The sequence below is a fragment of the Dipteris shenzhenensis genome, chromosome 21, assembly GCF_047967505.1.
Source record: "Dipteris shenzhenensis isolate YYH24624 ecotype China chromosome 21, Dip_SZ_1.0, whole genome shotgun sequence".
In the NCBI taxonomy this organism is placed as follows: Eukaryota; Viridiplantae; Streptophyta; class Polypodiopsida; order Gleicheniales; family Dipteridaceae; genus Dipteris; species Dipteris shenzhenensis.
In genome coordinates, this window is record NC_141616.1 from 37923865 (window position 1) to 37939901 (window position 16037).

The window sequence follows — 16037 nt, forward strand, 5'->3', positions numbered from 1 at the left end:
ATGCTAAGGCTTTCAACACCTGAAAAGCAACCTTAAACCCTTCACTTCTATCACCAAAAAACCTTTATTAATCTTGTAGTTTGTCAAGAAGGTTCTCTGGCACTCTCCTATGCTCGGGCAGAACCGAATTTCTGGTCCACCAAAGAAATACGATCACCCCATCCTGTAGAAGACTCCATACACTATAAAGGGTGAGTGCAGCATTGTCACCAAGTAGCACCGTCTTCCATCTAAGGAGTATAGAAAGCCTCATTTCACCACCCATAAGTGGATATGCTTCTATACAGATCTAGTAAACACATAGTTCTAGAACAGGTGAAAATGACCTTCAAAAGAAACATTGCGTAAAGGATGGAGCTTCCATTTATATACCTGACCTTTTGTAGATAGCTTACAAAGCAACAATCACCATCGAATGAAATTAGGGCGTGGTATTCCACACTCATAGAAGACTCTATACACTATAAAGGGTGTCATTTATAATACCACCGTGGTCACCAAGTAGCACCATCTTCCATCTAAGGAGCATAGAAAGCCTCACTTTTGCCACCCATAAGTGGATATGCTTCTATACAGATCTAGTAAACACATAGTTCTAGAAATTGTGAAAATTACCTCAGAAGAAACATTGCATAAAGGATAGAGCTTCCACTTATATACTTGATCTTTTGTAGATAGCTTACAAAGCAACAGCCACCATAGAATGAAATAGGGCATGGTATTCCACACTCTCTTCAACCTCATTCCCCAAATAGCACATGAATCAAGAGGAGCATACTTCTTCCATTGAGCCCCTACAGTAAGGATAGATCATCTTATCTAAGAGAGGGAAGGTATTAGAGACTCAATCAGGAGAGTTCCTAACTCTTCTTTATTTACCCAACCTCATACATCGAGTGACTAGGACATCAACTTTGATGTACTACCATCTCTAGGGGGAGGCCTTCCATGTACTTGACTTTGATGAACCTAAGACACCTTCCATGTACTTGACTTTGATGTACCTAAGAGGACCTTCCCACCTTAGATCTAGCCATGCAAATGTGGATCTGGAGCACTAGTAGTGTTAAAAGGAGCATGGGCAAGTCCTTGAGATGCTTGTTAGTGTTGGTTGTGAATAGTCTCCCAGCCTCTATGAATCCTCTAAGGATTCTAAGACGACCTCCCCACTTTAGCTCTAGCCATGCTAATGATGTCGAGTGGATCCGTAGGAGTACTAGCAGGGTTAGAAGTAGAATGGATAATTGTCGAGGTTCTAGTCAGTGTTACCAATGAGCCTAGTCTCCAAGCCTCTATAAATTCTTAATGGATTATCAGATTCCATCAATCATTAGTCGGCCATTAACCTTACAAGCACTTAAAAGGAGTAGTTCCCTACTGCATAATCTTGGTTACCCCTCAACCTAGAACTCCAAGTAAAATCACAAATCTAGGGCACAACTACTAGACTTTCACATGGATGCTCTAAAGAGATACACGGAGGTGCTCTAAGAGGACATTATGTGATGCTTAATCATGAAAGGTTGCAAGGAGGTTACAATTACTAGAAGGCATCAAGATTAGTGGCCATTGGAAACTTGCACTTTCACATCACCTTTCTCAAAATGTATGCAAAGATATATATTTGCACATTTATATTTATTTAGTGACCCTCCAACAAGCTAAATGCCACATGTGTCAAATGAAATGCTCGTGTCCTAGATTGGATTGGTAGGCCATTAATCGTGAAATTTACTAATGATCTATGATAGGAAGGCCTTATTATGCATGATGCATGATAGAGAATAGGAAGATACCCATTTCCAAGCATTGCCTCTCGTATCCTATAAATGAAGCTAGTGCTCCAATAATTCGAAATAGAATTGATATTGTCCTTTTTTGAAACACAAAAGAAATGAGAGTTATCTATGAACAATGGACTCCCAAAAATCTATTCGAGGGGAGGGATAATCCTCTTATAAGTAATGCATATTGGTGCTATTGTAAAGCTTTGAGCAAATGTTATGCAACTATAGCAAACCATGTTGTGACTAAACTTTGATACCATGATGAAAAACATGTTATGCTCTTATACCATGTGGGTGATTATTGGAACACCCCTTGACCATCCCCATGACCATCCATGCTGGAACATGCAATGGAAACTTATCATCTTTATGATGCAATATAGTAGAGGAATGACATGATGCACACAAATTGAAATTGTAGATCATACCAAAAGTGATTCTTGATTACACACAAGTATGGATGATTTTTTCATGTTAGCTTTGTTAAGAAGTGAAAACTTTCTATTCGTGTCCCTAGTAAAAATAAAAGTTTGAAACATTTGCCAAGATTTGAGACTTTTATGCAAGAAAATTTAAGTTTCACCAACTTTTACTTCAAAATTCTCTTTGAAAGAAAATATATATAAGCATACCATGTTGTGAATCTAAAAAGAATAGCTCTATAAACTTTCATCTTGATTTCATATTAATATATAAGAGTAGCTTTTATAAAAACATGCATGCTATGAAGGAACTTCAATTTCACTCAACTATTTTTGAACTAGTACAATAATACTTTGATCATAATAATGAAGAGAAAATGCATTACTCTGTGCCTCAAAATGAGGGATTTAGTAGATCCTTGTGCTCGCTTATCTTACACCTCATCGTGATAGATAGGTACCCAACTCATCTTGAAATCTATAATTGCTTCAACCCACTCATATCTTACAACACACTAAGTGAACTTAACTATTCACTCCTTGAGTCACTTCACTCAATAGAGTGCCAAACTAAGTTGTGCAACTAAGTGCATAAACTTCTTGAGTTTCAACTTGTACCTTTTGACTCCCTAAATGCAATGCACTATACTAAATAACCCCCACAACTCACTCTGTATTAGTAAGGCTTTTAGAGCATCCATGTGTAAGTCTAGTAGCTTTGCCTTAGAATTGTGATTTTATATGGAGTTCTAGGTCGAGTGGTAATCAAGATTGTTCAGTAGGGAACTATAACTCCTTTAAGTGCTTGTAAGGCTAATGCCTGACTAATGGTTGATGGATGGCCACAATCATTCAAGAATTCATAATAGAAGCTTGGAGACTAGGCTTATTAGTAACACTAACTAGCACCTCGAGGATTATCCATGCCGCTTTTGACACTACTAGTACTCGTACGGATCCACTTGACAGTAGGGAGGTCTTCTTAGAATCCTGATAGGATTCATAGAGGCTTGGAGACTATTCACAACCAACACTAACAAGCATCTCAAGGATTTTCCCATGCTCCCTTTAACACTACTAGTCCTACTACCGATCCACCCACCACCAATGGCATGGCTAGATCTAAGGTGGGAAGGTCCTATCAGATACATCAAATTCAAGTACATGGAAGGTTCATCAAAGTCAAGTACATGGAAGGCCTCTTACATTTATCAAAGTCAAGTACATGGAAGGCCTCCCCATAGAGTTGGTGGTGCATCAAAGTCAATGTCCATGTCACTCAATGTACGAGGTGGGGTAAATCAAGAAGATTAGGAACTCTCTTGATTGAGTCTCTAAGACCTTTCCTCTCAGGCTCTCTTGGATTAGCTAATCTACCCTTACTATAAGGGTTTCATGGAAGAAGTATGCCCCACTTGATTCATGTGCTATTTGGGGAATGAGGTTGAACAGAGTGTGGAATACCATGCCCTAATTTCATTCTATGGTGGTTGTTTCTTTGTAAGCTATCTACAAAAGATCAGGTATATAAGTGGAACTTTTGTCCTTTATGCAATGTTTCTTTTGAAGGTCATTTTTACCGTTTCTAAACTATGTGTTTACATAAGCATATCCACTTATCGATGGCAAAAGTTAGGCTTTCTATACTCCTTAGATGGAAGATGGTGCTACTTGGTGGCAACGGTGCACTTATAAATGACACCCTTTATAGTGTATGGAGTCTTCTATAGGATGGGGTGATCATATTTTTTTGGCGGACCAGAAATTCGGTTCTTCTCAAGCATAGGAGAGTAGCACAAAACCTTCTTGACAAACTACAAGAATATTAAAGGTTTTTTAGAAGTGTAGGTTTTCAAGTTGCTTTCTAGGAGCTGTAATCCTTAGAATAAGCTCTAAGAGTTATTTCTTTATTCCTTTTTTTAACTAATTAATACAAATTTCTTTTCTTAAAAAAAAACACTACTCATTTTTTAAAATAAATCATAGAACTATGTATAACACCTATATATCACATGCAATCAAGGCCTATTAAATGTAAAGCTACTAATCTATATATTTATCATGAATAAAGCACATTCTTTTTCTATTTAGGTGTGAATTACACCTTTATATGATACTTTTATGTAGGTGAAAAATGTGTAAAAATTGGGTGAGGACAATATCAATTCTATTTCGAATGTTGGAAGCACTAGCTTTATTTATAGGATACGAGAGGCAATGCTTGGAGATGGGTAGCTTCCTATTCTATGTCATGCATCATGCATAATAAGGCCTTCCTACCATAGATACATTAATAAAGTTCATGATTAATGGCCTACCAATCCAATCTAGAACCCAAGCATTTCATTTGACACATGTTGGAATTAGCTTGTTGGAGGGTCACGAAATAAATATAAATGTGCAAATACATATCCAATGCTTAAATTGGAAGAGATCTCACCTTTTAGGTTGAACTATGTTTGGCATACAAGCAATCCATTACTCTTTTGCATGCACTCTTTAAAAGAAATTGGCTAGGCTATAAAATCTTAGATGTGAATATGTTTTGGGCTAAAACATGTGCACTTAGAACCCGTTCTATTTGGTGAGTCAGGACTGTGATGCCATTATTTTTTGTATGGCTAGTTATATTGTCTTTATGGAGCTTGCTGTGTGTATAAGGTGAGAATCACATACTTCAAATTGGCATGATTGTTGATTGGTGAATGATCTACTCATGGATATCAAGGGCTAGTTTTGCTCGACTAATGCTCTATGGAGAGTGCTAGTTACAATTTGGAAGGACTTGAAATGAAAAATTTTTTGCTAAGTTGTGGTTATGGAATCTAGTGTAATACTAGACGCACTATGCATCACATGAGCATGGAATTGAGAAATGTTGGCAGTTGGTAGATGTGTCATGCAATTTAAAATGATCTACTATAGGGTAGTATGGCGAGAGTATGGCTAGGGACAAGGGGAAGTTTGAATGGAGTTCTCTTGTAGAGAGTACTACTCTGGAATGAATGTATGTATGAATAGTTTGCTTTCTTTTCTTATCAATGAACGCCCCCTTCGAAAACAAAAAGAAAATATACTTCTTTTCTTTATCAATAAAACCAAAAAAGAGATGAGAAAATGACCTTTTCTTCCAACCCAAAAATTAACAACTCAATGTTCACATTTCTTTATGAATGGGCAACTCTTTCCTTGCATGATGAGACTTGAGTAGATTGGACCCTCCTTTTTGTGGCTCTGCAAGGGTCCTAAGGGATGATGCTAGTTAGAGAATGGTGCTGCAAGGGTCCTAAGGGATGATGCTGATTACAGAATGCTCAAGGGTTAGAATGTGTTTCATTTGGTCAAGTTGACCATGTTAATGGGTGTTCAGTGTTAGGATTAGTGGTAGTCTAGGCCATTGTAATGAGTTTTAGATTTAGATTTTCGTCTCTTAAGGAGATCCTAGATGACTTTGTCACTTTGTGTGGATTAAGCTTTTGGCCTTACATGAAGTGTAGTGAATTATTTTGTCATTTAGCTTGTATAACACCACTTTTATTAAAAGCATGTGATATTATTTAAATGACCATATCTTACCAAAATGGCCATGTCCCCACTCATATTTAATAGTCCATCCCCTCTTTCGCCTCTTTTCTCTCCTCTCATCTAGATACCTTTCCCCATATTCATTCACCTTCACTTGCATTTTTCTCTTTCCCTTTCCTTCTAATTTACACCCTTTGTTTCCCTTTTACAAGTTATTGAAAATTTTTATTGTAATATTTATCCGAACTACTTAACATTTTCTCTAAATGGGGACTTAGTGATTGTGTGACCTTGTTGAAAGCAAGGCCATAGTGGTGACTTTGGCATAGATATCTCTCAAAGAACATGATCGAGTACTTTTGCTTCAACTTAGAATTCAAAGAACCAACAACTTAATAATCAAAAACTTATAACTCTCTTTTAGATTATATATGGAGCAACCTTGAAAACCCCAACAAACAAGTAGGTATCTTGTTTATATACTGGACATACCATTCCATTGCGTGCATTTGCACATAATGCGCTAAGGGTCGATTCACAATCGGGCACAGACAACACGAGTTTTAAACCTATGTCTAACCATCAATTCACAAACGAGTGGACAAGCTCATAACAACTAATACATGTTCCTCTTCTTGTTTACCAATCATAAATGGCTTGGTGGTAGGGTCTTTGGTCTGTGAATAGGCTTGGTGGTAGGATCTTTGGTCTGTGAATAGGGTGTCACAGGTTTGAATCCCATTTGGGCAGGCCTTGGGAGGCCAGCCAAGAAAAATGCAATTTTCTTACTTGGTGAGAGAATCGTTTTAATACTGACCCAAATAGGATTATGGACGTGTCAAAGCGGCTCTAAAATCAGATTGGTGAAGATTTTGTCTATGGATGAGTGTGAATCAAGCCTGGCACTTACACACCTCACCTTGTTTCTCTATTCACTTCCAATCTTACTTTTTCTCTCTCATCATCTGGGACGATCCCAGGAAGATAGCTGAGGGCTCTCAAGGCTCGCAGCTCTTAAGAGCGCATTCCCGCGGCAGCCCTTGCACGCTCAGGCCAACGGTTGGACGCCATGCTGGGAATCTTGCTGTGCAGGTTCCCCTGTGTCGCCGCTAGGCTTGCTCAGCCAGCCTCTGTCAGAGCCAGCCTGCTCCAACAGGTTAACAAACAAGTCACCAGCAGGCTGAACAAACAGGTCACAAGCAAGCTGCGCCAAAGTCGCAGTCCAGTAGGATGCCCTCCTTCTCCAACCGGCTGGGCAGGTATTCATCATCCCAGCACCGAAATGCCCGGCTGGAGAGACTGAAATCCAGCCTCCAGCAGGGCTGTGGGACGCCAGGTTCAGGCATGGCGGATAACTTAATGAAGCGTGGGAACGAGCATGGCGGACGAGTAAAATGGCATTTTCTGGCGTTCCCGCTGATGCGGGAACGCGCTCTAATAAGCCAGGAAACAAGACAGACTGCGTTGACATTCAATAGAGTAGTGCCTAACTGTAATTACGTTCGCAAACGTGTAAAGACATTCAACTTTTGGCCATAAAAATTTGAGACTCGAGAGGCACCTGCAGGCTGCCACCCTCGTTGCATGTCATATCTATTCTCAGATACATTTATTTATGCTGTCGATTACTTACTGTATCTCTATTTTTAGTTACTGCAGAGCTTCCGTCACCCGTGGTCCAGAAGCAGAGTTCCACAAACGTTGCTACAGGGCTGGAGCCTGGATGGAGTATGACCCAGCCCAATTCTCCCAGGCGTGTTAATGGCCACAAAAATTCACAAGGCCGCTTCATGACAGAAGAATCCGATGGGAACATGCGCATTGTGCATTGTATATTGAATAACCATAACTGGGCTATCGAGACGAACAGAATGTGTAACGTAAATCTGTAGAGCGTTCGGAAGTGCATTTTATTGGCATTGGCGGTTAGTGGATGCATTCAATACAAGGTCGTGTGGCCAGATCGTGGAAACCTGGAGTACCGTTGGAATCGTGAGAGCGGCCCCAGCAAACAACATGGGTTCCTAGCTAAAGTTTAAGCATAACACGACAAGCAACCACACCTAACGAAAATTTAAGCATAACACAACCAGGATATGGCAACGACACACGGAGCTGCCAGAAATGGGAATGAGGGAGCAGACAGCGTTCGGGAGGCAGAGAAGCAGCCACACCCTAAGAGTCTTGAAGAAGCTTTTCGGAAGTGTGAATGAGTTGAGACATTCTGATCACATCATATTTGTTGTAGCCAAGAAATCATGCGATGCTTCATCACAAGACCTCGAAGTGCTAAACAAGTAATGGGTGTAGAGGTGGAAGAAGATCATTAATCCACCAAGAGAATTATGTTCAATGACTCTGTCATCTGAAGGAAAGTAGCCAGACGGGACTTAAGAAATGGCCAAATCAACGAAATTTTGAGGCTCTTGCACATTTTTGCAGATCAAGATGGAAATGAGCTATTCATGCTCCATGTGCAGGGTTAGACGAAGAGCACGGCCACATGCACGTATGTTCGTAGGTTTGGTCACATGCATAATGAAACAAATCTAGCCCCCTACGAAAATCAATCAGAACGCAGGTTTAGATGTGAATTGGAGGTGCCAAAAAACTTGTCTCCATATGACCTTCATGCTCCTCCGATACTACTTTTAGGTGGAGTCCAAATAGATCTACATCTCTGCCCATCGTGTGCCCTGCTGGGCCTTCTCACTGCAAAGTCTGTCCTGTTAAACATGCAGCGACTGCTGCAATCGGAGGTGTGCTGTTGATAAGAGTGTGGAACCATCCAAGCATTCCATGGATATTTGCGGATCAAGCAATTCTGAAGAAACATTTTCATCATCCCTTCAAACTTCAAATTCACCCCGTCTATATTGCACGTTTGGAATGGGGAGCGCAAAAGCAAACACCACGTGCCAATGGATTATACGATAGACCTTGCATAAATAAACAAGGAAAGAAAGCTCACCGATTGATTTAGAACCACCTCGTGTGCACATGAACTAACGATGAAGAACCGAAAATGTCTTTTTAGCAATGTATAACCGGACTCTAACAGGGACACATCCTCAAAGAAAAAGAAGTCCATGATGAAAAACTTGAGAGATTTTCTTAAACTATTCATGGACAGCACACTATTAGTGCAGCTAATAGTACATATACAGCTCAACACAACTGTCGATAGCCTTAATTGAAAGCGTTACGAGTGCATGAAGCTCTCTGGCGACCCTGAGTAAATTGCAAAAGCATGCCACCCCGCGACCCCATTACACACATCTTCCTTAAGACTTACAAGGTGCCTGAGCTTCCCTATCTTTCTTTTCACTATTTCGCGACCCTGCTAGAGTTGCAAATCAGCTTTTCAAGCATGCTGCACCATTGCACCTTCCAAGCTCGCTCGCCACTGGGTTTCGAGGACAAATACAGGACATAGTGACTGCTCTTCATTGAGAAAAGTTGCAAGTGTTCACAACGCGTCATCTACGCTTATAGAGCTAGATGACATTGTGTAACAAAAAGCCTTACATATCACACGTTCCGTAAGCAAATGCAAAACCACAGAGCTGCGCGGCATCTTGTTCCCACAACAGTATAACCTCAAGCCAAAATTCATGAAGAGCGTGTTCCATTGATCACTGAAAAGTAAAACAAGTATGGGTAACTCGGATGAGAGACCCCGGTTATACATTATGACAAAAGTGTTACCGGCGTAGATTTTCATGGGATAGGGTTATCTAAACCTGTACATATCCCGTCCACAAAAATTAGTATCAATACCTCCCAAGGCCCAAGCGTACTCGTGCCTACATAGGATTCTATGATCTTAAATTGATGTTCATGACTGCAGTGAAGGAAGCGGAGCCATGAACCTCATCACACTACTCCAATAATCACCGCCCTCCCCATGCCCGACGCATTGATCGGACCATGGTGCAACGCCCCCAGCTTGACTCTCAGCTGGGGTTGAAGCTGTCTCAATGTTCGACGTCTCCACAAAATCAAGCAGAAGCTCAGACGGAAATAGCCCGTCTAATGAATTGTAACCCATGTCACTGCTAGTACCAGTGCAGCTATCGTCGGAAGTAACGTCCATCCCTTTTGCAGGAGAAGCATAGCCAGCTCGCACGGATTTGAGCCCTGGAATTGCCTCCGCAGGCTCGCTTGACGTCTCGCCAGATACCTCCAAGCCCGCAGCTTTGTCTCCGGATGCCTCCATCGCCGAAGTTTCAGCACCGTCATTTTGAGCATCGTCTGATTCACCTGTGTGAGAAGAATGGCCATCGGAATCCTTTCCTTCATGGCGAGCCCAACAGTTTAAAGCGCCATTGCTGGGCACTGAGTAGGTCAATGCTGACTCATTTAAAAAGAACCGCTCGTTTTCAGGTGCTCCCGGCTCCTCTTTCACAATCGAATTGCAATCTACCAGACTGTCGATAGGCAACCCAGAGGTCGAGAAATCGCCCCTCGGCACTGGGCCACTTGTAACGATTGCAGGCCTGTAATTCTGGGCCAAACCCCCGCACCTCGATTGCATTTGGCCTAGGAGGAGATCTCTTGCACTGGAATGAAAAGAATCTTCGACGTCTGGGAAAGGGGGGCAAGTCAAGTGCGCATGCTCATCGAGCTGTGTACGCATGACCGGAAGGTTACCCAAGCTTGAGAAGCTAGGGAGAGGCGTCAACAAAGATTCGGAGAGTCTTGGCTGGGGACTAAGGCTCCCCACGAGATTGTTAGAACTCGGCGTTGCAGAATTGCGACAATGAGCTATCGGCTCCCAGTTGCTGAGGAGACTGTTGAAGTCGATCTTGTAAGGGGCCAGGGACCCAAAGGAAGTATGCAAACCACTCCTGAAGGATTCAGCCACGGCTGATTGAGAAGCTCGTCGAAAGAAATCGGTGGAATCGGTTTCGGGATTGAGCTCTAAACTTTTGGAGTGCCTGTTACTAGCGAGACGAGCCTCGGCTTCAAGCCTAGCACTCTGCCACTGTGCCATGTGGTTTAAGTTCGACGCAAGCTGGGGCTTGGCATTTGGAAAATCCAGAATGTCTGACTTAGGCTTGTGAGTGACCGGATCGACTCCCATTTGCAGTAACCGTTTCTTCAGATGAGTGTTCCAGTAGTTCTTAATTTCGTTGTCTGTCCTCCCGGGCAAATGAGCAGCGATGGCAGACCACCTGCGAAACAGGAGTCACTCTGAGATATGTTCTGCTTCTCCATCGAGCCCCTTTTTGTTCAGCAAGCATTCGTTTTGCTTAAACACTACGATCCATGACGAATTGCAATGGCGAAGTCAAGAGGTTATCAAACCTGTTCCCCAGGATCGCGTGCAATTGTATGATCAACTGCTCTTCCTCGGAAGAAAATCTTCCTCGCTTGATGTCAGGCCTAAGATAATTAGTCCACCGTAGTCGACAACTCTTCCCACACCTCAAAAGACCTGCAGGGGAGAGGAAGCTCCATATATAAGCGACCAAAGGAGCATCAAGTCAACAGAGGAGCGCAAGCATTGCTTGTAACTAACCGGCTTGTTTAGGGAGAGCTCGCCAGCTTCCATGCCCATGTTGTTGGATGTACGCTATGAGCTTCTGATCCTCGTCAGGCGTCCAAGGACCTTTCTTCAAACCCTGTTTGTCGCAACAGGGAGCTCGCCCCATCTTCTTCGCTGAGGATAGTTAGAGCTTGTTGCAACGCAGATGCCGGGTGGAGAAATTACGTGAAGAAGTGAGGCGAACTCCTTTAAGAACTGGACGGGACCGTGCAGGTGCTGAACAGCATAGTAAGCGTCTGCAAACCCTGCATGAGAGATGAGCTAGGCTGCACGTGCAAGGCAAAATAAGCGGTCTAGACTCTAGAGTCTAGAGCTGAGGCTAAACGGCCAGTTGAGCTTCTAGTTACATATACCATGATCCCATCAAAACGGGCTAAAGAGGGAAAAGGAGAGAACAAACAAAGCCAGAAGACGACGAAAACTGGTTCTTAGAGTGGTGAGCTGATGCGCTCAACCAGGAGGGAGCTTCAAACTTTGCTGATGTGCGTCTTGTGGGTTGATGACGGTCCTGCAGTCAGCGTTGTTGAGAGAAGCCGCAGCAAAGAGGCATCCGATGCGTTGCATGGTATGGAGCGTGTGGAGTGTTGATTGGAATTGGACGTGTGAGCGGATAACGTGTTGATGGCCGAGTTGGAGCCTGGAAGAGTTTGCCGTGAGCAGAAAGACTAACATTTAAGATTAACATGGAAACCTTTCTATCCTTAGCAACCTTTCTTTAGATCTATGCACCGAGTGCTCTCTATGGATGGCATTGGGAGAATTGGGGACTAGGAAGTTGGAAACATGGTTTGCTTGAGATGAAGTGTGCCATCCACTGCTAGCCATCGTGTTTTGCGAAGCAAGGCTGTGCATGGGACGGCCATGAACGATCAAGTGCTGCTACTAGCAAGCTTGTAACTTGTAAGCAACGTACACCATCATCCAATCTAGCTCGCAACAAAGAAAATCTATGCGTCAATTTCACTTTAACTCGTGTGATCTGATGCGAAAGCGAAGGCGAAGCTGTAGACAAATCCCAGACTGAACATTTCCCTCTCCAATCGTAGAAGCAGCGCTATCAGTGGATAATGGGCAATGCCTCTACCGTGACACCGTCATCCATGATCCAGGGGCAAAAATTGACCAAGAAATCATTGTCATTGGGTGTTTTCTTTTTCATTTACAAACGCTCTCAAAAAAATTTTATCAAATGAAAAAGGGAAATGGGGAAAAAAATTTTCATTTTTATATATACACATAGGAATTTTGGGCCAATGACAAACCAAGGATCAATACTGATTTTCTTTAGAAAAGGGAGGGCGGTGCTGAATTTTTGTCCCTGCATCCATCTTCTGGCTACTATTTAATATCTGTTTAAGCTGCAGCACGGGGCGACGGCGATGTGCAGGACCAGAGAGTTCTTGGAAAAGTATTCAAAGGCCGAATTGTGGAGTTCGTAATCATCGAGATCGTGCTCACTGCAGCCCCTGACGGCAGTTATTTTTAGTTTGAAGCTTCAATTGTGGGCATGAATGTTGCTCACTGCGCAGTCAAGGTTGCCATCAAATCGAACCTTTACAATAAAAGAACGATGGAAACCCAAGTATCAACTTTCAAGCTCTAGAAACTTTGAAATGCACGCTACAATTTACATCCAGGGACCAGGCCCCCGAATCTCCGTTAAAAAGAGCACATTCTGTTTCGCCTACATCAATGCTTCAATGAACAATCTAGATTGTCTCTACTAATTTCTTCGCTAATACGAAGAAGAGGCTACAATAGTCCAATCCATCTACTAAATCCCCCCACGTCTGTTGCCACAATTCTGGATTAATTTATCTACAAAATCCCAGCACTCTTCTGGTTTTAATCGATAGTAAAATGATTGCAGCTACTAATCGGGAGACTTTCGCTAATAAATTTCCGATTTTCGCCACCAAAAACCAAAAAGCTAAATGAACAAGAGGGTAGAACTACATGGATTGAAAAACGTGATTCTGTAATTTCTGTTTGTGAGAGCAATCTGGAAAACAAATTAGAAATGCTAAAAATAGGGGTGAGGAAACGTTCCCGTGAAAAGTGGAATGGGAATCTAGCTTTGACAGACAGCTGATCAATGCAAAGTGATTTAGAAAAACAAGAAAATGGGTCATGTAGAATTGATTAAAGGCGGCAGCGAATTAAGAGCCCCGCATTTCGCAAAATCGGTGGCTCATTTACCGCCATTAAATCTGCACACGCAGGAGAAGGGGAGGGGCACATGGCATGGCACAGTTTTTATAGTCTTATTAGGCTTATATTAATTTTAATCCCCTTGCCTTGTTCTTTCTTCTATTTATTATGACACGGGTTTTCAAAAGCCCCCAGTTTGAGGGTAACGAGTGGGCTGTGTTTTATTTATCATCTGCCAGTACGTTGACATGCTACTGGCCTTTGTGTCTTCCTTTCATCTCACATAGTACACCCTTTTGTACTTCCTCTCCATTTATTATACGAGTACCCTAACCCATCTACGAGGGTTTAGCGTCAATTGACCCACCTTCATGAGATCTCATATTGGGAGTCGGGATCATATGAATAAGTTGTCGAGCGACCCACCTTCATGAGATCTCATGTTGGGAATCGGTATCATATGAATAAGGTTTTAGGTTTTATTTATAAATCTCAATATTAGAATTCTTTTAAAAGTTTTAGCATTACATACATCTCTCTCTCTCTCATAAGAACATAATGATCCAAAACAAAGTATTAAGGCCTCTAACTCAACATGAAAATCAAAATAGTATGCATAAGTACGCAGTATCCATATACAAGAAGATATAGTATATCTACGCAGATCTCCCCCAATGAAAGGATATTGTAGAGGTTTCCTCTATAATATAAGAGTTGCTAATCAAAAAAGACGTCGTCTATGTAGTATTCTAAGAGTACTTGGTTGATGCCTATACTCTAGACTTCCAGTGATGGAACTTATACCTACGCAAGTTTTAAAAAATTAAGATTAAGAATAATAAATATTCAATAAAAAAAGATTGCATGTTCAATGTTAGGATACTTACTTTTGTGCACTAGTGGTTGCATAATAAGTAGTGGTGGTTGCCTAATAAGCCTCAAAAAGCTGTATGCATAATCACCATTTGTAGCCTTAATAAAACATGCCAAGGCCCATGTAGTCTGTATCCTAAGCAACTTACAGAGATAGTGTGTGAACCAGCAAGCCCAGTAGCTCTATGAGCGTGAATTCTATAAACCCAAGAGGAAGATACTCCCATACAAAAGCCTGTCCACACGTTAAGCTTTAATATAAACTCCCCATCTTCCAACCAAAAAAATGTATATCTTCTTTATAAAAACAAAGTAATAGCATATCAACATAATTCAGTCGGCATTGGAGAATCCCATAGTCTTAAATCTGCGCATATTTTTAAATGTTATGAATGTTATATAAAATCTTGCATCTGCAAGTCTAACTTATTATATATAAAAAATATCTCAGTCTAACTTATTATATTAAAAAAATATCTCATGCAAGTAGCTGTTAAGTAGTTATGTACTTGAGACCACTGCACTAGAGTCCGTGGTAAACGTAAAAGTTATCGGCATCTAAGCTGTATTTCAAAGGTCAAGTAATAAGATATACATGTGTAAATCTGTATACAAAGCACCAAGATAGATCAGTCTGCTAGCTCCTAAATCTAAGTGAAATAATTTTATGCTACATAAGTAAATAACGAAATAGTATAATCATACTATATATCCAATAGTGGGATGCTTCAAAAAGACAACAAAGATACTCACATCATGTTGTTGTTGCACCTATAAAACTTCCTTGTATACAACATTCATAGTACAAATCCTATCTGAATCCTCGACATTGGTCTCACATAGATTCTGTTGAACAAATACCTTGACAGCATTCGATGATCGTACACGCAAGAAAGCCATATACAACTACCCATGACTTAACACTGGTATTGCCAAGTATAATCCTAGAATAGACATTGCTTGACCCTGTGATTTGTTTATGGTCATGCCAAATGCTAGTCCAACAGGAAATTGCCTCCTCCTCATCTCAAAGGGAAGCTGCAAATTACTTGGAATAAATGTTATCCTTGGAATAAAGACCATGTCCCCAATATTAGTTCCAGTAATAATCTTTGCCTCTAGCACCTTTGTGTGAAACTCTTTGCATATTAATCGAGTCCCATTGCACAAACCCTTTCGAGGATTCAAATAATGCAACAACATGATTGAGGAAGTCCTTTTCAAAACAAGCCTATGAGATGGGTATCCACCTCCAAGATCAAGACTCTTCAAGTACTCCATTGCGTATAAAAATGAGTCTGCACCTGAATCATTTACTGAATCTGCACTCAAATACTCTTTGCCATTCCCAAACATCACAATCAATGCAGTATTAATGTCAAGGTTTCGAGGTGCCAAGATAGCACACTCTCAAAAATATGTTGGATAGTCCACAATTCTTGGAAGGCCTCTATAAACCCATTCAATCAAGCCTTCCATGCACTTTGTCTCCAAATGCATTTTTCTAGAATTACAACCTCATCTTCTTGCATCCCTCTGTTTATTCCATTGCCTATGTCTAGAACCCGCATATTTTATGTGAGCTGCAAGACTTTTGTATATTTCCAAATTTTTGAATGGCATAATGCAGCATTGGCAATGTCCTCTTGGCTTGCCTTTGGAACCACTAGCAACACCTGTCTAAAATCTCCCCCCAATAGCACCACCTTTCCGCCAAAAAGTTGATCA

The 16037-nt window shown here is 41.3% G+C and overlaps 1 protein-coding gene across 1 annotated transcript; it reads right to left on the minus strand.

The window, feature by feature from the left end:
- Positions 1 to 9447: 9447 nt before the first annotated feature.
- Positions 9448 to 11391, minus strand: LOC147888820 (uncharacterized). Its single transcript, XM_087392268.1, has 3 exons — positions 11259 to 11391; positions 11045 to 11174; positions 9448 to 10911 (listed from the first exon to the last, which is right to left on the minus strand). Exons 1-3 carry the CDS (start codon positions 11389 to 11391, stop codon positions 9573 to 9575), a joined length of 1602 nt encoding a protein of 533 aa, XP_087248394.1. The 3' UTR covers positions 9448 to 9572.
- Between the last annotated feature and the right edge of the window lie 4646 nt (positions 11392 to 16037).

Coding starts and splice junctions, on each gene's coding strand:
- LOC147888820 (XM_087392268.1), bottom strand. CDS start 11,391: ATGGGGCGAGCTCCCTGTTGCGACAAACAGGGTTTGAAGAAAGGTCCT. Junction 11,175..11,258: donor AGCTCTCCCTAAACAAGCCG/GTTAGTTACAAG, acceptor TCTCCCCTGCAG/GTCTTTTGAGGTGTGGGAAG. Junction 10,912..11,044: donor CACGCGATCCTGGGGAACAG/GTTTGATAACCT, acceptor CCTGTTTCGCAG/GTGGTCTGCCATCGCTGCTC.